At 34.9% G+C, this 26,784-nt stretch overlaps 1 protein-coding gene across 2 annotated transcripts; it reads right to left on the reverse strand.

Annotated features, from left to right (window-relative positions):
- Positions 1 to 1,353: 1,353 nt before the first annotated feature.
- LOC115452015 (putative inorganic phosphate cotransporter) lies at positions 1,354 to 26,295 on the reverse strand. 2 transcript variants are annotated; one of them, XM_030180460.2, is made up of 9 exons: positions 26,182 to 26,295; positions 9,984 to 10,030; positions 8,516 to 8,736; positions 4,668 to 4,904; positions 4,268 to 4,474; positions 3,532 to 3,705; positions 2,863 to 3,079; positions 2,031 to 2,269; positions 1,354 to 1,651 (listed from the first exon to the last, which is right to left on the reverse strand). In XM_030180460.2, exons 2-9 carry the CDS (start codon positions 10,015 to 10,017, stop codon positions 1,424 to 1,426), a joined length of 1,557 nt encoding a protein of 518 aa, XP_030036320.1. In that variant the 5' UTR covers positions 10,018 to 10,030; positions 26,182 to 26,295; the 3' UTR covers positions 1,354 to 1,423. The 2 variants fall into 2 exon arrangements, with proteins under 2 accessions (XP_030036320.1, XP_030036313.1); XM_030180453.2 differs by lacking the exon at positions 26,182 to 26,295 and adding an exon at positions 17,982 to 18,141.
- Positions 26,296 to 26,784: the final 489 nt, after the last annotated feature.

Below are 26,784 nucleotides of genomic sequence, written 5' to 3' on the forward strand. Positions count from 1 at the left end.
AGCGATAATTCACAAAGAATACACACATAATTTTAGAAAAGTCAGAGGTGTGTGCCCTTGGGATTTGAACCTGCGGACATTTGTCTCGGCAGTCCGTTCCGCGACCAACTAGGCTATCGCCGCTCCAGACTCATACTGAACAGAAAAACCCAATATCACTTTGCCCGACCCAGGGAATGAACCCTAGACCTCAGCACTGCAGTCGTACCGTAATACAACTATGCCACTGAAGTAGTTTATCAGTAGCTATCTTCAAACGTAATATTGATACTGAAATCAGTAAAATCAGAGATATTGTCAGTTTACAGTCAAACTGTAGCGACATAATTCGTCTTATATCTACCAAGATACAATGTAAGTAAGAGTACTTGAAGAAATCTGTTGGGTAGTTTTGAGTTTATCGCGTTCAGAGAGACAGATAGACAGATGGATAAACGCGACGGAGGACTCTGTTTTATAATATGTAACAATATAAAAGATAAAAAAATCTTCTATGAAATTAGATCAAAATTGGTTGAAAATTAAACAGTTATTCATATTTGAAATATTGTTCCGAGCAATAGTGGGGGATGTGGTGGGGTTTTATCCCGCTATCTCTTGCTCACTTACGCAGCAGAATCTACAATAAGACATGCAAGAGTGTTGGCTGTAGAGACAGCATGATTAACTTATCATGGCAAACATCAGTGGTCCATGAAAGATCGTTCCGGGATCAGCCTGTGAATATCCGATTTCAAATAGCCCGACGTAACTGTGTCCACTGGCAAGGAATGATCATCAATCAGCAGTAGACATTCTTTATGGACCCTAACGCCACTTACCCTATGATGTACGATTACTTTGCCATGCTCGTAAAATTAAAAGGCTAGAGAAGGAAAACAACGACTATAGAAATCAAATTTCGAGGCGACGTCTGTCGTTAATTATTATAATATCTATCCTTACCAGCAGGTAATAAAATCGATTTTTCTTTAAAAAAATATTTCAGGATCATATTCGATCATAGGCGGTGATAGCCTAGTTGATTGTGGAACGGACTGCCGAGACGAATGTCCGCAGGTTTAAATCCCAACGGCACACACCTCTGACTTTTCTAAAATCATGTGTGTATTCTTTATGAATTATGCTTGCTTTAACGGTGAAGGAAAACATCGTCAGGAAACCTGCATACCTGAGAAGTTCTGTATAAGAATATCAAGGGTGTGTGAAGTCTACCAATCCACACTAGGCTAACGTGGTGGACTAAGGCCTAATCCCACTCAGTAGTAGAGGAGGCCTGTGCCCAACAGTGGGACAGTATGTATTACAGGGCTGATATTTGTATATATAGTCAATGGACAGAAAACAACCAAATATATAATAAATATTTATTCCTTACATAAAAAACTTAAGTATATGTACAAATTAATAACAGTCTGGTGTTTTAGTTCTTGGCTTCGTTCTCTTCTTTCTCTGTCTTTGATTTTGATTTCTCGGAGTCAGTTTCTCTTGTGGGCAGAGGCCCGTGCTTCCAGTCAGTGGGGTAGCCATGTTTCCTTACATCATCCCACCAGAGTTGATCTCCCTTGGCGAAGATGAGGTAGATCACGTTGGTTACAACCAGTACGCCAAGGCACACCCAGAATGCTACTCGCCATTGCTTTAACGTAGACTGGAGAGGAGAAACAATTTATGAATGTAAGTTTAATTTTAAATGACTTTATAATAGGTATCATGTAACATTAGGGTCGTAAATCGCTTGTATATAAGAATTTGTATGAATTGGCATTACCTTGCGTTTCCGCCGACAAAGTAGTAAGTTACAATGAATAATGTTTCTTAGCTAAAAAATTTTTTTAGCTTAGAAACTTACTAGAATTTGTAAGATTTATTGTATCTCCAAAGTCAGGGCGGTAATATTTTGGTTAATAAGTTTACCAAAAAAAATACAGCTAACTTCTGACATGTGCCAGTAGTGACACAAAAACAAACAAGGGTTCTTGAATATGGGTAAATAGTGAAAGAACTTAACTCTATGATAAATCACTTACATCTGGAGTTAAAAGTCCAATCAGATATGGCGAGATGATGGCAGATATCGCAGCGATCCCGTTGACCATTGCTGTTGTGGTACCAGCATAGTTCGGAGAGATGTCGAGAGGGTTGATCTTCATTCCACTGTAGTAGGCACCCATGAGTATCATGGCAATGATGAACCACATGACGGCAAACGTGGTGTTACAGCCTGAGTACGAAGCTAGGAGGATGCAGATACCTGGACCAGTTGCGGCTACAAAGAAATTGCTCTATTAATTGCGTGTAGCAAATGGGTTTAGAATATTCGACAATTTAGTGGCAGATATTGGAGTTGACGGATAACTATGACCTTTATCTTAGCTAGGTTAAGGACTTTAAATTTATATGAGTTCTATGATATGCAAATCAAAGTAATTTAATGATAATATTGAAGTTTTTTTTTACAAATATTGACCTAAATCCTATTTCGCTTTATCGCGAAACAAATAAAAAATAATTTGTAAAACACCTAATACCTATTTTAAAACGCATCATTCGTAAACATTTATTCATTGAGCCAATTTTATTTTCTATCTTCACTTATTCATTAGCATATATTAAACTTAATTAAACTTTAAAATAGTTAACTTAGTTACAGTCAGTTTATTACAAAGTGAATGAAAGGACAAAAAATATCACTATTCTAGAAACGTCTTTCCTAATACGTTTCAGTAGCCTAAGCGTTCCCAAACGAAAACGTTAAACCTTCAAACACTAAAACAATAAAAGTGAATTTACCGATAACAATTACTATTGTATTGAAGATGATTGAGTGATTCATGTATTGGGTATATATAAAACACTCACCAATAGTAGTATAAATCTTCCTGGCTGTGAGAATGCTGTGGTAGTTCCTCTTAACGCAGAAATCGCAAAGAAGACCGAACAAGAATGACGAAATCCACATAGCAACATAGGGCAATGCTGAGAGGGTACCAGTCGCCTTAATGTTAAACTTGAGGACATCTGTCATGTATTTTGGCAGATCTGTCACCATCGTGAAGTAGCCCCAATCGTGTCCAATCTGTTGATAAAGTGGTCTGGTTTAAAAATATACTTGACCCAAATTATAATCATTTTTAGATGATTTTTCATAATACCTTCGAGTGGGCACTCGATTGCTCTGATTTTATATCTATGAAAGTGACGAAATATTGAAGTTGCGATATAGATTTTCTTAACTTTATACTTTATAAGAACTGGAAGCTATCGAATTAACCTATCTTTGAAATTTCACAATAAATACCTTATCAAGATTTAAATTTCTAAATCTTATCAGATTTTGAAATTCCCAGCATTCAGCAAGTTTAGGTTTGTTATAATAATTATGCATCCACATAATATATGCAACCACAATATTTTGTCTATCTATTTTATGACAATCCAAGGTTGGACATTTACCATCAGCCTCGTTGTTCACACCAACACACTCCTTTTGCAGCGTTCTCTATAAAACTTACTTAAAATGTAACTTACGCCAGCAATAATAAGGGCCCATAAGGGTACAGATCTGAGGAGACCCTTCCAAGGGATCGGGTCCAACTGCCGCTGCTTGTTGTGCGCCAACGAGTCTACGTTTTGGTTCAGGAATTTCTTCTCGCTGTCCGATATGAAAGGATGGGTGTTTGGTGTACTGTAGCAGAGAAGGGTCTAGAAGGGAAAATTTACAATTAGATTTATGTTTCCTGAATAATGATATACAGTTTTGGAAATTGACTTAGCTTCTAGCAAACTTCCGTTGTTATTTAAAATGTGAGAATTGGACTACACTAAACAACCATAAATTAAATCCACAATTCTTAATGATGATAATAAAGATAGTCTAGTTTTATTGAATCCTTATAACACACGTTTCAATGGTACTGCGCAAAATTTAAATTACCTAGTAAATCTAACCTATTTATTCAACTAATTCGAATAACATCAAGATAGTATTTATCTGATCTAAAGAAATAAGAATAAATATTATGACAAATCATCTATTGATAGATATGTAGTCAGAACCTACAATAAATTCAAGTTTGAATTTTTGTCTATTCACTTAATAGTAATTTAAACATATATTTTAATATAATTACCCAGTTTATTAGATGCTAGTTTAACAAGTAAACTGATAGACCTTCGATCTAAATATTTTATTCAAATCATCAATATTTGGGCGGAACTGGTAACAAAAACTAACCAAAAATAAAATAACGTTATAAAAACTCACCCAAAGAACGAACCACACAATCCCAAGACCTCCAAACATATAGAAGACGTTCTCCCAACTTCCTTCATGCATGATCAGACCAGAAAAATAAGAGCCGGCGATGTTACCGATCTGTGCGCCTCCAAAGACGATGGCTCCAATTCTTGCTCGTTCAGGCTTTGGCGCCCATTTGGAGAGCATAGCCATTAGACCTGGCATTGTGGGACCCTGTACAATAATATTAACATGAAATAAAAACTTACAATACGTTGACTGACAAATGTTACTTATTGTTGATTAAGGGTACACTACGCAAAATTATTTACATTTTCATCAAACCTCCTTATTTATAGCAATTGAAAAGTGCTCAATAAATTTAACGACTGTGTTATAAAATACATCAGATTTAAATGTAAATTACCTCTCCAAGTCCCTCAATAACTCTCAAGATGAATAGCGCGGTGGCACCTCCAGTCTTCACTGTGATCGGGGTGATGAAGGTGCAAATGGCGGTAGACAGAAGGCCCAAACCCAGCACCCATTTACCACCGAAACGTTCAGCCAACATCCCTCCAGGAATGTGGGTGATTACATATCCATAGTAGAACGAGCCCAGGATCAAACCTTGAGTGGCTTCACTCCATTGGAATAGTGTGGGCTGGGAACAAATAAAATGTTTATAGCAAAAGGTAGCCAGCATGTAGTCTATTTTTAAAGGACCTTGCCAGACCAGGTTAAAGTGACTTGTTTCGTTTCGTTAAGTGAGTGAGACTTCGAGTCTTCTTCCTTTTTTATGCCGATAACACATTCTCTCTTATGATGTCGTTTGTGTATATGTGTGATACCTTTGCTGGTGGAAAAATATTTGTATCCACCCGGATAGACATTATGGTACAACGTGTAAAAACCGCCATTGTCTACGAATGGGACTTGCGTTCAAGGATTAGTTAGTATATATTCGGTATCAACAACTGCTAGTGGCAGGATATATTTTATATCCGCTCGGATAGCGACACCATTCACAACGTGTTAAAACTCGCCATAGTCGCCCACGTAAGTAAATCGCGTTCTGGGGTCAGCATGTGTATGTCTGGTATCGGGCCGGCATAATTGTGTCATAGGCGAGGGATATTATGTTTCGCTACCTAACACGATATCTGGACCCCACTCCACTTACCATCAGTGGCACGTGTAAGTGTGTCGCGTTCAGAGATCAGCCTGTGTATATACGGTATTAAACAGGCCCGCATAATTGTATCGACTGGCGAGGGATATTCGCCTCCCGCTACCTAACTTGTTATCTGGACCCCACTCCACTTACTATCAGTTGCAGGGGATCAATTTGACGTGCCTCTAAAAAAACTGTAAACTTGTCACTTTATATCTGTTAAGTAACTATTACCATAGCTGTCGTATTAAATCCGTCTTGAGCCTCCAGTAATCATAGTATTATAAAAGTAAAGAATCTCTTTACGTCATACTTTTTATCAAAATTAAGATTTGAGCGTATCCGTAGCTTAAACACTGCTTTGCGTTGCAGTACTTATCACATATTTTTATTGTTTTATTATTTGGTGTTACATAAATGAGGGGTCTCATGCTAGTTAATAAACTCGTATGATTTTGATTCAATAAATAAATGGAGATTTCTTTACTTAATGAAAGCACACTTCTTAAAAATAACATTCTACAATAAGTTATTCGAAAAGTAGATGTATAAAAAAATGTTATGTTTCGAACAAAATGAACATTAATAAAGTCATTTTAATTTTACGCGCTATAATGCCACTATATCTCTGAGAGAATTTATCGCAGCGGAAAATCATACTTTTTGTCAGAAATAGACTCGGGCACACACCATATTCGCACTAAACTACAAAATATTGAAAAAAAAAAGAAAATTAAACCTGTTATTTTTGGTGAAAATATTCGTTATTCATTAATGATTTTTGGCACAATGTTAGCAGAGATAAAGTCGAGTTTTTTTAATTAACTTAATGTCAAAATTACCCAGTATTTTATAGAATTAAAATAACAAAACATTCACCTATTTATTTATAAACTAATTTATTACAATTTTATCGTTGTTTTCTTACAAGTAGTTCACCTACATTAAATTATTATCAAGTCCGCATGAATGTATGTAAAATTAGTCACGTGCCATTTTGTACAGTATGAAAATATTTCAAACCAACGTCTTTGTTAATAGTGCAAGTAAAACTTATTAAAACTTTATTTGTTAGTAGGCATGTCATTATCCACACACAAGGAAATTAAACAAATTTTAAAGATTCTATCGCGGTTTCTCCCAAAAATAAAATACAAAAAACCGTGATAGAATCCGGAAAATTAGTTTAATTTCAATGTCTAACATTCGCCTAAACATAAGAAACCTACACGCAATTTTAGAATGAGATTGACCTCAAACTAAGACCATAAAGACGATATAAGGAACAACGGAAATGGCGTTTAAAAGAGCACTTACGTTTGCCTTACATAATATGCTCACGCCTTAAGCCCCAAATGGGTCGGCAGAAGCGCTAATAGTGCACTGATACTTTATGATCGAGGGTGAAACAAGTACATTTCGAATTACCATCCTTGCTATCAGTAGTTGAATAACACACAGTTTTATTAGTCTTAGGAATCAAACTGAAAATTACAGTCGGAGTAAGCTACCTTTAAATAAGGAGGACTTACTGCGATGTTTTTAATAACGTATTAAAGCTATCTTCTAAGTAGTGGAGGGTGTATACAACCTGATTCCTACCGGTTTCCCTTTAAATAGATTTTTTGTAGAATCTAATTATCATTAGAACGATTTGCAGACTGCATTTATGCATTATACGTATATGTAGTGTCACGTTCCCTTTCGGAACATTTCACCTTTCGCCACTGAAATGTACTCCAATAAAAGGTATGAAAGAATTAGAGTAATTATAATTACTCTTCTATTATAAATTTTTAAGGGTCAGAATATATAAAAAAAGTGTCAGTCACTGAACTTTGTAAGTTTTTATACGATTTACGAGACTAGATCTCTAGAGAAAGTTGATGCTAGGGAAGCCTCGGTAGTTAAAAACGTTTGGAAAAGTGTTGTCCTGCTAAAACACAATGCAACAAGACTTCGCGCAAACATTGTCGACTTTTACCGCAAATCATAACACTGCTTCATACTACTCACACACTCATCACGCATTTATATTCGAAGGGATATACAGAGGCGCAACCAAGGCACCCACTTCGCCAAGTGTGTTCCGTCCCGTGATGTGTTAGGGGACGAGCCCGTCGCCATATCAGGCACATAGACTCCAGGGTGATACTGGGCAGAAAAATCCACTGCTTTATAGTACTGCAGAGGTTTTTAACTTTTGCGCGATCCCGCGCGCAAGCGGCGAGTATTTGCCAGCTAAAGAAATTAAATCACAGCACAACACGAAACCACCAACATATTTCGACCTACCCTTATTTTTACACCGTCCTTTCGTGAAATATAAAGCTGTGTAAGTATACCACATGCCTTTATTAGGACCCTAAAAAAGGACGAGACCGCTGCAATTAAATACGAGGTCCCTATATTTTACAACTCAACCTTCTTTTACGATTGCCGTACTCATTTTTCAGCTTGTTAAACAGCGAGACTGTTGTAAATTGTTCTTTGATAATAAAGACATAGTCTTTATATTTGAATACAATACTACATCAGCTCTATATTCCTCCAGAATACGGCTTTTTACCAACAAAATAGGATTGGCGTATTGCAAAGCCATTGCTTGAAAGATTTCATATACTTTTAAAGTTCATACTGGCTTATAAGACTTGCTTCAAATTACTTCAATATCTCAAAGTGACGACCTCAGTTCAGTACCTAACGTTGTTTTTCAAAGTTCAGGTTATTTTGCCACAGTTTACGATCAGTTGTCACATCAGGCAGCCAGCCACCTATTCTTTATGACAGTGTTAACTTGTAACGCAGCGGTGTTACGTTAACTTCATTTAATAAGATTTAAATGTTGCCAATTTTCTTGACAGACGCGAAAAGTTACGTTACGCTCTTGCTATGAACGGTTAAAATAGAGAATCAGGGCCCTGCTTCTCATTAATTCATTTACTTCAAGCCGCAAAGCCGGAATTAATAACAAGCATTCTCTATCAGTCAATATTGCATGGTTGTAAAGACTAAAACAGTAATATTAACTTACTTCATCAGGCATTCCCTAGCAGTCAATATCGCATGGCTGTTAAGATCAAAATCGCATATCAACTCACTTCATCAGCCCTGTAGAAGTCCTTAAAGCTTGCTGAGCTGTTGGTGACGACAGACAAGTCAGGGCAGGCGTCTGGGTCGTAATGCGCGTCACCTTCCACTGCCACATTTCTCTTGACCATCTGAGTTATAGCCAGGTTAAGGCACACCCTCATTGTGTACGCATTGGCGATAGCCAGCAGTCCCATGATGGCCAGCACATATCGCTGCGGTATTATGAATACTGAAAAGAGAATCAACTTTAAAACCTCGTTTTTGGAATTGGTCAAATATATTTACAATTAGGATCCATGCAGATTATTTCATTTGTTGGAAACTGCTTATCAAGTTGAATTTTCAGTTTCGTAGCAATTGTATTAAAACGAAATACTGATAGAATTTTGCAACCATTTCGTTACGCGGTTTAAATGTTAACATCTGAGCAGCATCTCATTTTTTAAAAGAATCAAATTAATACACATATATCAAAATTTGGCAATCAAGAGAGCTAAAGTCGTCATTAAAGCTTTACTAATGTTATAAATCTAAAGACTTTGTTTGAACGCGCTAACTGCAGGAAATACTTAACCGATTTTGAATTTCTTTTCACCTTGATGGTTACCCAAGAAAAACAAAATATTTGTAACATCTTTTAAAATAGGCAACAACTATACTGTATAAACGTAAGGATGCGTCAAATATGCAAAAATAAGGAAAAACTGTTTTGTATGGCGGTTGAACCTTAAAACATCAATATATTTAATATCTTAAGGAAATTTTTTATGTTTTTTAAGGAAAACAAATCAATTACTAGAATACCTGATACAATACTGGATTGTTGTTGTGTTCATTCTTATACTCAAAAGGGAACACAGAGACGTAACTACCTACTACCTACTACTTTGACGAACCTCCTTTTAGGTTATTAAGAAATGCAACAAGCCTATTGATTTTCAATACCGATTTTCAGTAATGTTTTTATTCGTAATAGAAAAACACGATATTAATCAACCATCCTGGTAATCTATACCTAGAATTTTATAGGTTTTCCTGTAAAATGATGTTACTTTATGAGAAAAATAAAATATAAACGAATACAAGCATTTTTTTTATAATTTAATTTATTCAATAATATAAACTGATTTTGACGAAATATTTACTTTAAAATAAAACATTCAATATTGTTTTATTTTTCCTTAAGAATTGTATAGAGTAGTTTGTAAAATTCTGTAGGAATAAATAATTATAATTTATCATACAATAATTAACAATTATATCTATTAGCATAATTACTTTAACTTACTCGACACTCTCAAATTGAATCGTCTCTATTTATAATATCTAAGAAAGCTAAAGAATGAACTAAATCTAACACATCGATATAAATATTGTGGCTTATATTTATTTGCGTATAATACAGGTTAAGTACAAGCAAATAATGAATTTAAAATTTGTATTAATATATAAAATCAATAACCAAATAATACTTACGTTTCGACAGAACCAAACGCCATCCCGTCAACATTTCGACCGTTTACCTAAAACAAACATTTTGTCAATTTCAACATCACTCAAAAACAAAAAATAGAAAAATATAATATACCTAATGAACGAATGCACGGAATGATCGTAAAAATCGAAAAAAAGAAAGAAAAGGATCAAAACAAATACAAAATAAATAATGAGGAGTAAAATGAAAATCATTTTCAAAATATAACTCACGAAAGAAAACTATTTTAAATGCAGTTCAAACGACCATTTCGCTGTAAGTCTAATCAGGAAAAATGGCCGCGTTGCCCAGTTACTTAGTTTTCATTGAATGTTACTACCGGATTTGAAGAGCAAGGCCAACACGACTCCATGATTAAAAAACACGAGATTATCTAGTCGGAAACGCCTTGTAAGAATTTGTCATGGATTTCATTCATAAATTACTGAAAGAGTTTCAAAGGAAGACGATCGTAAAACATTTTTATAACATTTATTCGTTGGAATAACGAGAATAGCTATAGAAGTAAATAAAACAATGATATAAGATTATTTCTGCAAACTATAGTATACTAAATACCTGTCTCTTTACTGCTTAATACATTTTTTTGTATAAAACACCACATCCAAATCGGTTTGTTAGTTAAGAAGCTATGCATCTATCAGATATTAGTAAATCATAAAAAAACATTTATGAAATAAAAATAACAATTACTGGTGATAATTCTCTCATATGTGAGAGTCCGTTTGGGTAGGTACCACCGCAATGTCTATTTCTGCAACCAAGTAGCAGTATAGTCACTGTTGTGTTCCGGTTTCAAGGAAATTGTAGCCAGTGTAACTACTGGTCATAATAAAACTTAACATATCATGTCTCAGGATGGCGAGCGCAGTGAAATACCAAACAATACTTTATAATTCAAGGTGTTTGTGTTTCTATTGTTTATGGCTGGTCGTATCGCTCACCATCAGGCGAACGGCAAGCTCGTCTTGTCATTAAAACAAATAAAAAAATGAAACTAATGATAAAATACTATAATTATTTTAAAATAAAATTCACAAACATGAAGTTAATTGCATGAGAAATAAAGAACCTTTTAATTTATAGGTATAATTTGTTTTCAATATATCATGACACAACACGTGTTTGTTATACCAGTTCTAAAATTAATTAAAAATAACCCGTTCTTAATTTAGCGTAAACATAATATTGATGATAAATGAAGCTATATTTTATCGCTCATAACTTTCCATGTATAGTGTGGGAACTTTAGCTAGACTAATAAGGTTTACCAACTATACTACGATAGTGTTCTTTGTTGCGAAAGTAATGGTAATGTATATAAACGATGTAAATAATACTTAAGAAGAATAAGGAGCTTCATTTAAATCAAAATTGGCACCGAGACTGCCTTGGTGGCGTAGTTGTACTGCATGCGCGGTACGACAGTGCTCTGAGGGCCTGGGTTCGAATTCCGGGTCGGGCAAAGTGATAGTTGGGTTTTTCTGCTCAGTATCAGCCCGGAGTCTGTAATTTGTGCCCGATATGGCGATAGGCTCGCCCCTATCACATCGTGGGACGGAACACACTTGGCGAAAAGTGGGTGCCCTGGTTGCACACCTGCATACCCCTTCGGGGATAAATTCATGATGTTGTGTGTGTGTGTGTGTGTGTGTGTACGTGGCAAATAATGCAACTGATTTGTCATCCTAAATATAATTTAAAAATGGTTTATAAAACATTTATTTTTAATTATATCCTAGAACAGGGATGGCGGACCAATTGCACGTGTGCCAGTGGTGGCATAACTAAACAATTTCGGCACGCGAATAATATGCCAAACAATAATATAGTTGGGTCATAAAAAAATTGCTAAAAAGAGGCACTCGGATAGATAAAACCAGTCCTAGATGGCACCTCACATGTCATATTTGTTTTAATTATAAATAATGGCACGTTAACCATTAAAAGGTTGCCATCCTTACCCTAGAAGTTATTGTATTAAGGAACAGGGAACCTTTTTTCATCCATTGACTATTTCTCCCATTTTATGGTATTATAGCAAACTCCAGAGTCTCATCTCAACCACAATCACACCAATTTCTCCCTTCAAAATAACCCCTTCATTTCTTGCCCACATATCTGGGACATTATAACGAACAGAGGGCCATTATAGAATAGCACTTAACTAGGGTTTAATATAAGCCACGATAAGGGATACCTTAGACATAGAAAAGAAACTGAAAGACAATGATGACGTTGGTAATGATAAACTTTGTATAAGGATCATAATCCCCTGCATTAATCCTATAGAAGGCTGATAGCACTGATAAGCTGATAATGTTTATAGAATCTGTGATTGACGTTGACGTTAACTGTAAAATAAAGGACCCTCTCCTGTCTGTTTGTTTGTTGTCGATTATCTCGAAATCTACTGAACTGATATTTGTGAAATTTGTTATGGAGATAGTTTAAGACCCTGGGAAGGTTATAGGGTACTTTCTATCTCGGGATATTATATATCGGGTCTTTTACTTTGGAAAATCCTTCACGCGCTCGAAGCCGCGAGCAAACCGGTGCTAGTATATTTAGTCGTGTAGTAACGAAGCGTCCATATAACACGATTCCTGCTGACTGCTCTTTATGTAGAATCTAATAATCAGAACGATTTGAAGACCGCATTCATGTACTTTAGTACCTATATGTCGTGTTTCCTTTTCAAAATTTTAACTTTCGCCTCGGGTACCGTTAGTTTTAAATCTATTATAAAGAGGAACATTTTGCGTGTTTGTTGTTAGGTTTATAGAGGCTAATCTCTGGAATTACTTAACTGATTTTGATAATTTTTTTTCTTTAATAGGAAGCTACATTACTCTTAGATGCTGTAGATTACTTTTTATCCCCGAAAAATCTTTATCCCAAAAGACTTTTCCACGCGCACGGAGTCCCCACGCCGTCAAAAGCTATTATGTTATAAAATGAAATAAAAATTTGCTTGTAGTAAGATATTTGCATCCCGGATACCGGCCTCAGTAGGTGTAGAACGCATCATAGTGGCCTTTGTAAGTGTGCCGCGTTCCGGGATCAATTTATGTATATTCGGGTTCAAACAGGCTGTCATAATTATGTCGACTAGCAAGGGGTAATCATCTCTTGTTAGTGGATATTCCATCTCTACCGTACTCCCATTACTATTAGATGTGATTGCCAGTATACAAAATATTTTATATTAATTCTTTTAAGAAAGATTTAATTAATAATAGTTAAATCTTTCTTAAAAGAAATCTTTGTTATTTTATAATTTTTATACGTTGTAATAACGGTTAAAACTCATACAAAATAAAAAAAATAATCAGAATTTAAAAATTTGCATAATTATTTAAACACATTAAGAATGCATCAAATATTATTCTAACAGAAACACGTGACCCAACTGTTATTGACGCAAATTAGACCATTTATTCAATAAATGACCAAATACCTAAAGAATTTCAATGATCTCTTAAAACAATAAAATAAAACGATTGGACTATAATAATTCACGTGCCGTTCCCTAACAACTCAAACGAAACTGTTCCTTATGCACACATAATTCTTCTCATTTCCGTCTCATGTGAGGGTTGATGTATTTAAATAAGGAACCGCAGTAAAGACGCCTTTCTATAATCGTTTACGTAGTAGAAAACAACAAATATATAATGACATACGATCGAAAGTCATTTTTCATTCTTTGTGAATTATCGCTAGCTTTAAGTTCTCTATAGGAATTTCGAAGGTGTGTGAAGTCTACCAACCCACTCTAGGTCAGCGTGGTGGACTAAGGCCTAATCCCTCTTAGTAGTAGGGGAGGCCCGTGCCCAACACTGTGACAGTTTATAATACAGAGCTGATATTATTATATTCTTAGACGATCGAAAAGTCTATCGGAATAATGTGTCATTCCTATATTTTTTGGGTTTCTATTGTAATAAGGTTTGTACAAAAGATGTCTTGACTGCAGCCCCAGTGCAAAGAAAAAGGCACCTCGTATTTGTTATTTACGCGTATCGTATGAAATTTAAATCACAACTTCAAGTCTTCAGATTCCACATTCATGACAATGTTCCCTGTGCATTGGCATGCATTCGGAGACAGCGCACAAGAATTGCCTCGGAGAGCAATCCGCTACAGATTAACATCCGCCAAATGTCAAGGTTACGTCGTAGTAAAACATCTAATAAAACTGTATCTCATAAAAATAATGGAAAAATTGGTAGGGTCTGTACCTGCGCGAATATTGAGGAAATACCATTCTAAATAAGGCCTTGGCATCTTACTAACATTGTAAAAGTGTGATGTTCGTCCGAAATTGACAATATCAGAAATATATTATAAAATAAAACGTTTAGACAGAACTTCAGTTAGATGATTTCTGATACAGAATCGTATATGAATTTAGCATAAAGATAAAATAAATCCTGAATTAATACATAAATGGCGATTTTTTTTATACTGCAAAGTGCACAGTGGAGCATTGTTCGGGGAATTATATTTTAGATCCATATAAAAACTTATTGTGACCTAAATTGACGCTTACAATAGCTATGCCGTAGCAAAACATTTCAAATGTGAATTAAACTCATAGCACTCCACCGTTATCGTTGAACAACAAGCAAATCCTTGCAGCAATATATAACACAAGTACTTCTAGGTTAGCACTAGCGGCAATATCTCTCTATACACATATGACTCGCTACGAGTTCTACAAGCTTTAAAATTACCGGTAATCAGCTTGCTTTTTTTTAGAAGCACGACAAAGTAACTCCACAGCACCTGATGGTAAGTGGAGTGGGGTCCAAAAAAATGTCGACTGACGAAAGAAAAAGAAGAAGAGACCCCTCAGCAGGTGACACAATTATGCCGGCCTGTAAGAACCGAATATACACAGGCTGATCCCGGAACGCGACACACTTACGTGGGCTTCTATGGCAGGTTTTAACACCTTGTGTACGGTGGTCGCTATCCGGGCGGATATAAAATATATCCTACCACCAACAAACTTGCGTGTTTACATCGTAAAAATTGCTTGCGGAAATCGGATTCTGCGATTTTTTTTGCTTTGCACCCCTGTATTAGAAACAGTTCCACTACAGGGCACAGGCCTCTTCTACTACTGAGTGGGATTAGGCCTTAGCCCACCACGCTGGCCTAGTGCGGATTGCTAGACTTCACACACCCTCAAAATTCCTATGAACTTCTCAAGTATGCAGGTTTCCTCACGATGTTTTCCTTCACCGTTATAGCGAGCGATAATTTACAAAGAATACCCACATAACTTAGAAAAGTCAGAGGTGTGTGCCCTTGGGATACCTGCGGAAATTCGTCTCGGCAGTTCATTCCATACCCAAATAGGCTATCGCCGCTCATTGGCTACAATTTCCTAAATCATAATACAATTGCATACTGTCAAGTCGTAAACAAGGTAACACCTACCTAAATGCCGTATCTCATATAAATGACCTACCACGTAGTAAAAGATAAAATAACAAAGAGGATTTACTTGAAGCATATCTATAACAACTTTATCTGATTAACAACACTCCAAGAAGATCAGGAAGAATGTCGCAAAGGAAATACGAATCACTTATCTTAAGAGACTATTGCAGGTATTGGCAATTTTGAGGTCAGGTTATAAGTGCTATTTATCTTCTTTCATTCATACCTTTACTAACACTTTAGAGAAACTAAAACCTAAGCGGCGATAGCCTAGTTGGTTGCGGAACGGACTGCCGAAACGAATGTCCGCAGGTTCAAATCCCAAGGGCACATACCTCTGATTTTTCTAAAATATTATGTGTGTATTCTTTGTGAATTATCGCTTACTTTAACGGTGAAGGAAAACATCGTGAGGAAACCTGCATGCCTGAAAAGTTCTCTATAGGAATTTCGAAGGTGTGTGAAGTCTACCAATCCGCACTAGGCCAGCGTGACGGACTAAGGCCTAATCCCTCACAGTAGTAGAGGAGGCCCGCGCTCAGCAGTGGGCAAGTATATAATACAGGGCTGATATTATTATTTATTATATAAAACCTCGGTGGTAAATATTACTTACCCTTACGAAATATTTTATTGGTACTACAATAAAATATGTCGTAAGAGAATATGCCCAAGAGGCAGCCATTCGCACAGACATGTGCAATCAACAAAAAAAGAGTCCTTTGATTGTAATATTAATTCATTAGCTGACCCTCATTCGGAAGATGCACAGTTGTTATCCAAACTGTACACCTTATGTTTCATCTCATATCAATATAAATAAGTAATTTTCGTTGGTTATATTGGTAACATTTATCTACTAAAGGGACATAATCTGTAATAAACGGAAAAAAAAATATGTCGTGAGACAAATTGCATTTTATATCCAATAACAAAGTTAGTAATTTACGTCTTCACTTACTTTTTCCGTTAATTATTAGTCACGTTCTGACAATAAACTTATTTTCTATTAAATATTAAATAGTAATTATTACATAAACCCAATACTAAGGACAGTGTTAAAAAACTATGGAAGCAATTGCTTAAACTATTTAAGTAAATTTTAAGTGGGTATTATTAGGACATTAACATGAACATCCTGTATTAAGAAGAACATCTCAGTTACCGTGAAATACTTTTAGTTAGATTACACACTTATTTCAGCCAAGACATTAGACATTAGTTTCTCCTCCCTTAGAGGAGAATGTCAAACAGACGGCTAGTGAAAAAAAAAGCTAATATTTTTTTTAATATGTATGAAAAATATTTTTCACAAATGCCATATTAGAGGATCGATAGTGGCACTCTGACAGTGGCGAAGCGTACATACAACCAGATTCCTACCGGCTTCCCTTTTAGGTTTGTTTACTTCTGTCTTAGTATTTGTTTCTGTTAGATTATACAAGCCGATTCCTACCGGCTTCCCTTTTACTTTATTTCTGCCTTAGTATTTGTTTCTGTTAAAATGGCCGCGATATGTTAACTAAGACAATTTTCTTTGCCGCGGGTTACCTTTTGAAAAAATTCACCCTTCGCCACTGCTGTTTGGACATTGTTTAAGATTAGGTGTAATAAAACCGACACCGCGAGAGAAGCGATAAAAAAAAGAAACAAGAGGAAGACCATTACCCTACAGCCGATGATATATACAATATAGTTATAAATAGTCCTAACATTGTATCGACTAATGAGCGAATACTGAATGTCGTATTCCTAAATATGTCAACCTATTACGAAATATACAAGGACTGAACACAAAATTATTACTAACAGACGAGCGAGGTTTTCCCACGGGCATGTTATCAATAATACCTCAAATCATACTGACTGCACGATATGCATAATGCATATAAATAAATTCCGCGAATTAATTTGCAATAAGTTAATTTCGTTATATTTTATGTAACATAGAGAATAAAAGAAAATTAAAAAAAAATATCAAATAAATATAGCAACATATTTTATTACAATAAATATTAAAGGACTGCCGTACATGTTTCCCCATCTTACTTTAATTAAAAATACGTATAACCAGCCACAAAAGTAGATGAACAATTTCAAAACTTATCAAACATATTAACTACAATCGATTTTTTTTTATTTAACTATTTGAAGTTTATTTTACTAAACAATAACGATGGTTAATAAGAACACAAAAGTAAAACCGATTTGAAATTTTAATTTTTTACCTACTTTCATGGCTTACTGTAGGTTTATTACAAACTGTATTTAAAGAGATCCGTTTGTTTGTCTACCTATAAAAACGCACTGAGGAAATTCTCTGTAAGACATTTCAATGCCTTGTAACGTTCAAGTTCAAATAAGATTACCTCTTACAATGAGACAGATATTAACGACCCGTCATAATTATGGTTTGACTTAAAACGGCGGAAAGAGGATAATCATAATAAAATGACTCACTCAAGAATGTACCTTAAAATACAAAAGGTAAGTGATTATTCACTTGTAAAACATAATTCAATTACCGTGAATATCCTGCCAGAACTCGTGTGTTTCAGCAAAACTACTTCAATCTAGACCGATCTTGCTCTTGCTTGAAATTTAAATTATATTTTAAAATATATCACTTTTTAATAATTGACACAATTGAAAACTTTTAAAATCACTAGTTACTTTTAATTAAAAATATATTTTTAATCACATTATTTTTTAATTTTAAAATTCGAACGCCAATTTCGAATTGAAACAAAACAAAAACTTCGAATAAATTATTTGTAAAATATTTCTCATATTAATAAATTAAGGATTCGCACAGAGTAACGTGACCGCGCTGAGACGGTAAGGCGCGGTGTGACAAACTAAACCAAACTTTATTAGTATTATTCCGTACATTATTACTGTTTATTGTCGCTTTTTATGTTAATGATCAGGTGTGCCAGTAAGTAACATTTTTTTTTGTTTAGAAAATATATTAGTCTATATTTTAGTAATAATTATTATGTATCTATTATATTTATAACAAAATTACCTACGAAAGTTTGAAATAAATTATTATTTTTAAACAGGTATTTATTCTAGACGCTTTGATAATACAAAAAAACTACTATTACCGAAAGAGGAACACTGGAAATTAACTTAAAAAAAAGGATTACGAATATTTATGTAATCATTTTCATCTTTATATGGGAATATTTAGGGAACCCGATACTAAAAGATGTAATTAAAGTTCGGTTTAGGAAAAATACTCCATGGCGTTGCGAGCTATAAGTCGAGATATTGTACTCCGATCCCCAAAAGACGTTATTGAGGTTCGAAAATTATAATAATACTAGCTTTTGATCGCGACTTCGCTTGCACGAAAGGGTTTTCCTGGAAATAAGTGATGCACGCCTTCCCTACTACTGAGAAACTTATAAATATTTGTACGTAATTTTGCCCTGACTTTTTTACCTCCCCAATTTATATCTGCCTGCATTCACGTATATTCTATAGACACGAACGACAATATAAGCTATTTGTTTAAAATCTGAACTAAAATGGCAACCAAAACGTCTGTTATAACCTATTTATTCACTTGAACAACAGTAATTTTACTTATGACTAATATTTTTTATTCACATCCAGGTTTACACTTAGACTCGAGTTCTTATATTATGAGCGCCACTCCGTACATAACCATACCATACTAAAGTCAAGTGTACGGATTGCAGTACAGTTAAGTCGAACACAATGAGTACGGAACGCTAGATCTAGTTTGTAGCACATATATGTATATCGATTGCAAGTGCATGCTCCTATTCATTTCCGATGGAACCCGAAAGAACCCGAAGCATGAAGACTCGTTCCACTATACTAGTTTCTTCTATTTCCTTCAATTATCTTTAATATACAGTATTATGTGGGTGCAAATATCACAAGAAATGCAGTTATCTATTCACAGATATACTCAATGTCATCGCGTTATAAAACACCTATATGTAAAGTATGTTACTTGTATGCAAATCTGCCAGATTATACTTGCACCACTGGTTTATTTCTGTCACTGAGCAACAGTGTGCAAGAACTGCTGGATATATTTTATATCCGCCCGGATAGCAACCGTATACAAGTTAAAACATGGGTTTTAACTTGTAAGGCACTATGGAGTGCCCCACGTAACCCCACGGGATCAGCCTGTGTATATCCGATTCCAGGCCGGCATAATTGTAACGACTGTCGAGGGGTAATCTTCAGTCGACATTCTATGAGACGCCACTCACTTACCATCATTCAGTAGGATCACTATTCCATGCTTATATATTATAGTATATTCACTTATAAATACAGTGGAATTAACGATCTTAACACTCAAGGCAATATCTTACAGAAAGAAAAGAAAAAGAAAGGGCAATTGTGGTGCACACGGTACGAATACAATTAATATGATAAAGACATACATACTTTAATATTTTGAACATACATACATACATACATAACTTCACGCATTTATCACCGAAGGGGTATGCAGAGGCGCAACTAGGGCACCCACTTTTCGCCAAGTATGTTCCGTCCCATGATGTGATAGGGGGCGAGCCTATCGCCATATCGGGCACAAATTCCAGACTCCGGGCTGATACTGAGCAGAAAAAACCCAAATATCACTTTGCCCGACCCGGGATTCGAACCCAGGACCTCAGAGCGCTATTGTACCGGGCATGCAATACAACTACGCCACCGAGGCAGTCAATATTTTGAACACTTTGTATAATATATCGCGTGACTGTCTTTGTACTGTCAACTTTAAAAAAATAACATCTTATTTTGTAGGTAATTCGAACTTTAAAAGATAGGTGTAATAATAATAAAATAGCCCTGTATTATATACTGTCCCACTATTGGGCTCGGGCCTCCTCTACTGCTGAGAGGGAATAGGCCTTAGTCCACGCTGGCCTAGTGCGGGTTGCTAGACTTCACACACCCTCGTAAATTTCTAATAGAGAATTTCTCAGGTATGCTGGTATCCTCACGATGTTTTCCTTCACCGTTAAAGCAAGCGATAATTCACAAAGAATACATACATATTTTTTTTAGAAAGGTCAGAGATATGTGCCCTTGAGATTTGAACCTGCGGACATTCGTCTCGGCAGTCCGTTCCACAACCACCTAGGCAAAAAAATAGGTGGTGGTTATAAGTAAATTATTATTCGAAATGCTAATCCAAACAAGACTGTTTTAACGAAAATTTTAAAGAAAAATAGGTTTTATTGCAATAATGCATGAGAATACTTATTGATTGGCTTAGTAATGAGTACTTCACTCAAAATTAATTTGAAAAACAGATAATTCTACAAACCCTACATTTGGGAAGTGGAATCATAATTGTATGCACCTACATAGATTACTTTATCAAATAACCCAGTTTTTTGTATATTCCGGAGTTTAAAGAATTGAATTTTCTAATCGCACAAACTCTATATTTCTATGGCTGCGTATAGAGGACGGTAAACTTCGCTCTTTAAGAATAGTTCGAACTATTCAGTATTTTAGTTCAGTAGCGAGTAATTTACTAACGTCTCTGAACCCAAAAAAAATTATGTGTAGAGAAAATAAATTAAGTTATATTATTATCACGCCTCTATCTAGGAGTAGGCAGGGATTGTGGATTGCCACTTTACATGATTCTGGATTTGAGCATACTTCTCTCGCTTCCTCCACCTTCTTCTTTTCAAGCATTCCCGCCGGTTTAGGGTACTTTTGACCTGGCCTTTACTAAGAATATCAAATATCTGACATTCGAAGTTTCGGTGCGGTCGACCCCTACCGGCTCTTCCATCCACATTCGCATTATAAACCGTCTTTGTCAGTCTCCATTAAGTTACAATATTAATTTATAACAAAATAAATAAATCAGTATTCCACAGACTTTGGAAACTCGTTCGCTCACTTTTTTATACTACCGGTTTTCGAATCGCATAAAAGTTATTTGATTTAATTTATACCAACTAGATATTAAAAACATCACACAATTCATAAAAAGAAGCATAAATTTTAAACGGATCATAAAACTGGCCAGATATAAAAAAAAATGCAGAGAACATAAAGGTCGTAACGGTTTTGCGAAACTTTTCATAAACTAACCGCATAGGTATGCACATTGGGCGTATTTTCGCGTATGCGTTATTTTTTTTACACTACACACGTGGTCAGCGGGGGAAATCGCACCTATCACGTTTCCAGAGTGTATTAACACGAAAATATGTTATAATATCTACCGTCTCTTTCATACTGTCATATTGCTTGGCACGGACCATCTCTTTATAAAAGAGGGAAAAGGCTAACACGACATCAATGGCCTAATGCGGTTTGGCATACTTCGTATACCTAGGAAATACTTTGTTGAATTCTTTACAACCATATTATATGACAGTCTAATTGGGAGCCGAACGAACTGCCGATATGAATGTCTGCAGGTTCAAAACCCAAAGGCAGATCTGACTTTTCTAAAGTCATGTGCGTTGTCGCTTGCTTTAACGGTGAAGGAAAACATCGTGAGGAAACCTGCATACCTGAGTTCTCCATAAGAATTTCAAAGGTATGTAAAGTCTACCAATCTGCACTAGGCCAGCGTGGTGGACAATGACCTAAAACATCTCAGGACAGGAGGCCCGCAGCCCGCAATGGAACAGTTTATAATACAGGGCTAATATTACATTATAAGAGCGATAAATGGCTTATAAATAAGAAGAGATAACGTTAATGACCTAATCGAACCATATTAGAACCGGTTTAGCTAGTTATAAATAGATGCAAATATCAAGAAAACGAAATGCCTATACGAAAAAGATCGAGAAGAAGTATTATTATCTGATTCCTAACTGACTGATTTTATTGCTACTCTCAAAGTGATATAGGTAAAGATGTATTTTTTATTCGGACACGGCATGAGAGATGATTACCCCTCGACAGTCGACACAATTATGCCGGCCTGTTGGAATCGGATTTACACAGGCTGATACCGAAACGCGACACACTTACGTGGGCCACTATGGCGGGTTTTAACACCTTGTGCACGGTGGTCGCTCTCCGGACGTGCCCAACAGTGGGACAGTATATAATACAGGACTGATATTATTATATACGCAATTAGATAAATAAACTTGAAATAAAATATTTTAAATTATCTAGCAAATATGTTTCCAAAGTAAACAATGTTTACCACGTCAAGTTAAACAATGAACACTTAAAGTGATATATTTATGATGATTTCTCTTTGTTCAAACGTTAAACCCTAAAGCAAATGTAAAACTAACAATTTCATATAAATTACTATGTAGAGAACATTTTTTATTAGCTCTATTTATATTTAAGATAAACAGTTGTTAATAAAATAAATTACTTTTCTATTATGAGGTTTATATAATTGTAAGCACGTAAAGCCGTTGGTCCTGCGCCTGATCTCTCTCCGGTCATGTCGGATTACCGTCTCACCGAACTATGAGAGTGAAGGAACAGAGAGTGCACCTGTGTATTGCGCACACACTTGTGCACTATAATATCTCCTGCGTACCTGGCTGATCTCCGTTGAGATTGGCCGCCGTGGTCGAAATTCGGTTAGGAGGGATTCATTCATTATATAGTTTTAGTAGCTTTTGTTCGCGATTTCACACGAGATTTTTCAAAATAAAAGTCCCGCTATATTCATGAGATAGATAGTATATGTCATTCCCAGGGTCTCAAATTATCTTCATACCAAATTGCATCGAAATCTTTTCAGTAGTTTTTGAGTTTATGACGTTTAGACAGAGAGATGGCTAGACTGTTTCATAATATTTAACTAAGTATTTTTAGCGTTTTCCGCAATGTGTTATTTAAAATTTATTGGAACTTAACACTATGTAACTTAACTTTGCTATAGATTTTATTACCTATTTCCATTATTTACATTTAATAACTAGTTCTGCTTTTATCTTCTGGTTTATTTCTGTAAGTTCTTTTGGAAAACTACACGTGAAATTCTTGATACTTTTGTCAGTTATGGCAATAGGCTTGCCTAATAGCACATGAGTTAGTTGGATTTACTAATCTCTAGGTCTTCCCTATCTCTTCAGGAAACGCACGTACAGTCAGACACAAAAGTAGCTGAACACATTAAAAACTTTAAAACGCTTATACACATAAACTTTAATCGATTTTATTGTCTTTATCTATAATAAATTATACCATATGAAGTTCATTTCAGGGAAGAAAAACGATGGTTAATAAAGACACAGAAGTTCATAGACAATTTGAAATTTTGAATTTGTTCAATTACTTTTGAGGCTGACTGTACGTATGTGTTATTTACTATCGTTTTCCTGAACTTACCTATATTGTACATACAATATTAAACTCCCAGAATTTCCTAAGCTATTTAACCAAGGTTTGTCAAACCTTATCATATCCGTTTCCATTCATATATTATATAAACAGTGATGTTTTCAAAGAATTTCTAATGCAAACAATTTCAAGATAATGTATATAATCTATATGTTTGTACACGCATCACGCAAAAACCATAGCATGGAAGTCAATGTCGTTTTCACATTGTATTCCTAGAGATCTAACTTAAAACATAGACTCCATTCTTTTCGGGGAAAGTATGAAACGGGACTTTTATCCCGGAAAAACTGGTTCATCAACAAAACCTTGTACCTAATAATTTGAAAGAAAGTGAAAACACATTTATATGTCACAACTAATAGCATATACGACGTGCTAGTCCTAATGCCAGATTAAAATATAAACAAAAAAAAAGATAAAAGAGTTTGCACGCCGCGTCGTCGCTGTGGCATATAGATGACCACTCAACAAAAATTGTTAAGCCACAGCACAACGCCGATATACTTAAGTCGCTTTCGCATTGTTACCAATATGCCTACACCGATCGATATATATGTACTACGTACTAGATTTGGCATTCCGAATATTTTCTATGTTCAACTGAATTGAAGTACTATTCAAACTGACTTTAGTATGGTCAATATTGACAGCTTGTGGTTGCGTACCAAGTGGCGATAAGATAGAAAAACTAAGTGTAAACTTGGATTTGAATAAAAAATATTAGTCACATAAGTAAATTATTTGTTGTTTAAGTAAATAAATAGGTTATAGCAGTGAAGTTTGGATCGCCATTAGTTCAGATTTTGAACAAATAGTTTATATTGACGTTCGTGTATATAGAATATATGTCGATGCCCACACCAATATATTGCAAGTATAATAAATGAAGAATTATCGTGTAAAACTATACTGCGCTTGCGATCCCGAAATTGGAATCCATTAATTTTTGTCCCTTTGACCGCATTCAAACCCTAAACCAACTGCTGCGTTTGTAAAAACAATTTCACGCTATGTCCAAAATGATGTTTGAATACGAGACATCTGCCACCTAAAGCATCAAAAATATACCCGAAAATGTAATTTTACACCTTATTCACAGTGCATACGACACATAAATAAATGGCAGTCGTTCCTTTTTCCATTTCGTTTGCACGAGCATAAACGGTGTGTTCTATTATTGCGTTCCTTTTAGATGTGTAATTTTTCTTTTAAACTCGAAAGAAAAGGTGTCAAATATTTTTTTTAAGTTCCAAACATATAATTTTAAATTTAAATATTGATGTTACCTCTTTTAAAGACTACGGTCGAGTTATGCATTCATTGCGTCGTTGAAAAATAAAAAATTGTTGAATACGTTCGAATTTCGAAATAATTTTATCAGTCATTTCGTGTTCCAACGTTTTATGATATAAAAAATAAATGAAAAACGGACGCTTGATCCCAGCTTGATAAATAAGAAAACACGTGAATCAACTATTTTAATCCGCAGAAATGGGTAATAAACTTAAGAGTTATGCATAACAATGACAAGAGATAACATATCTTTATGTGAGATGTGAAATAAACAGAGATATTGAGTATGGACTTTGAACATACTTATAGATGCAAAAATAGAATATCTGTTGGGGAAGTATGCTTTAGATATAAAACTAGGCTTTTGTGTTAAAATTACAAAATCTGGATTTATAAGTTAATTTAAATGTGTTTTTTTAAATATGCGTTAACATATTTTTGCTTTATTTATTGATATATAACATATTGCTTTTCGCATTGCTCATATCTTATTGGTTCAGTGCCAAACAGGTTTTCTTTCAAACAAAATGTTATTTGATCTGGATATCCAATCCACTATCTCTTACCCCATATACGTAACTATTGAGCTAAGGAGACGATTGAAGTATTTAAAACTGGTAATAAATGCATAGCTTTTCTATTCTGTGCATGTTACTGAACGTATAAATATGTATATGAAACAATTTTGAATATATTAACTGCCAAAATGTATTGGTAAGAAATTAAAATAGCATTCAATTATCTCTACATTGTAATCCGCATTTTATTTAAAATTATTTAAGTAATTTAAAAATTGGATTGCACTTTTTACTTTCTTATGTTATCTTAATAAAATAAATTGATATGTAATATCTTTTTAATAATCATAAAATTACCCTTGCAAAAAAAGGCTTACCTCATAAAAATAAATTAAATAAAAAATAACTCTAATATTGCTACAATGGAAAAAAGAACTTACCTCATAAAAAATAATTAAAAAACAAGAACTATTAACAAGAATTAAAATATTGCTACAATAAAAAAAAAACTTACCTCCAAAAAAACAAACAAAAACATAACACAATTAATACTCACTTTTTAATATTTTTTTTATCAGCGTTTATTTTATTTGAATTTGACTACGAATGTTCCAAGTTTGAATACGAAACCGCACTGGCAGGTGCGTAAAAAAACTCCGCTAGATATGTCCTAGTGATTTTGGACTTGACGCGATATCTTATGAATGAGTGACGTTATCTAAGATACTTTTGCATACAAGCCGATAGTTTCACATATGTCATCTAATCCCACTTGCGAATGCTTGAGTTTTAGCTCTCCCGCGATGCGAGGACTTTGGAAGTGAGTTAAACCCCTTTAGGAGAAATAAAAATATTAGGGTGCATTAGGGCTATACCGGGTTAAGGGGTAATAACGTTTCTTCAAGATTACTGGTACACCCCACATTTTTAATAGGGGCAACACAGCATGAAATAATATTTTTAATGCACCACAATTGTTTGCCACTATATTTGGTTTTAGTCACGGATTACCCTGTGATCCGGAATTACCCCAACGTAGTCCGGTATTAAAATTCATATTTCGAACATAAAAACTTACAGCCAAATAGATTTCTTTAAGGAACCAATCGTCATAAGGCAATAGAATAAATCCCAGACGTACAAAGTCGCCACAATTTTA

Source organism: Manduca sexta, chromosome 12 (genome assembly GCF_014839805.1).
Source record: "Manduca sexta isolate Smith_Timp_Sample1 chromosome 12, JHU_Msex_v1.0, whole genome shotgun sequence".
Classification (NCBI taxonomy): Eukaryota; Metazoa; Arthropoda; class Insecta; order Lepidoptera; family Sphingidae; genus Manduca; species Manduca sexta.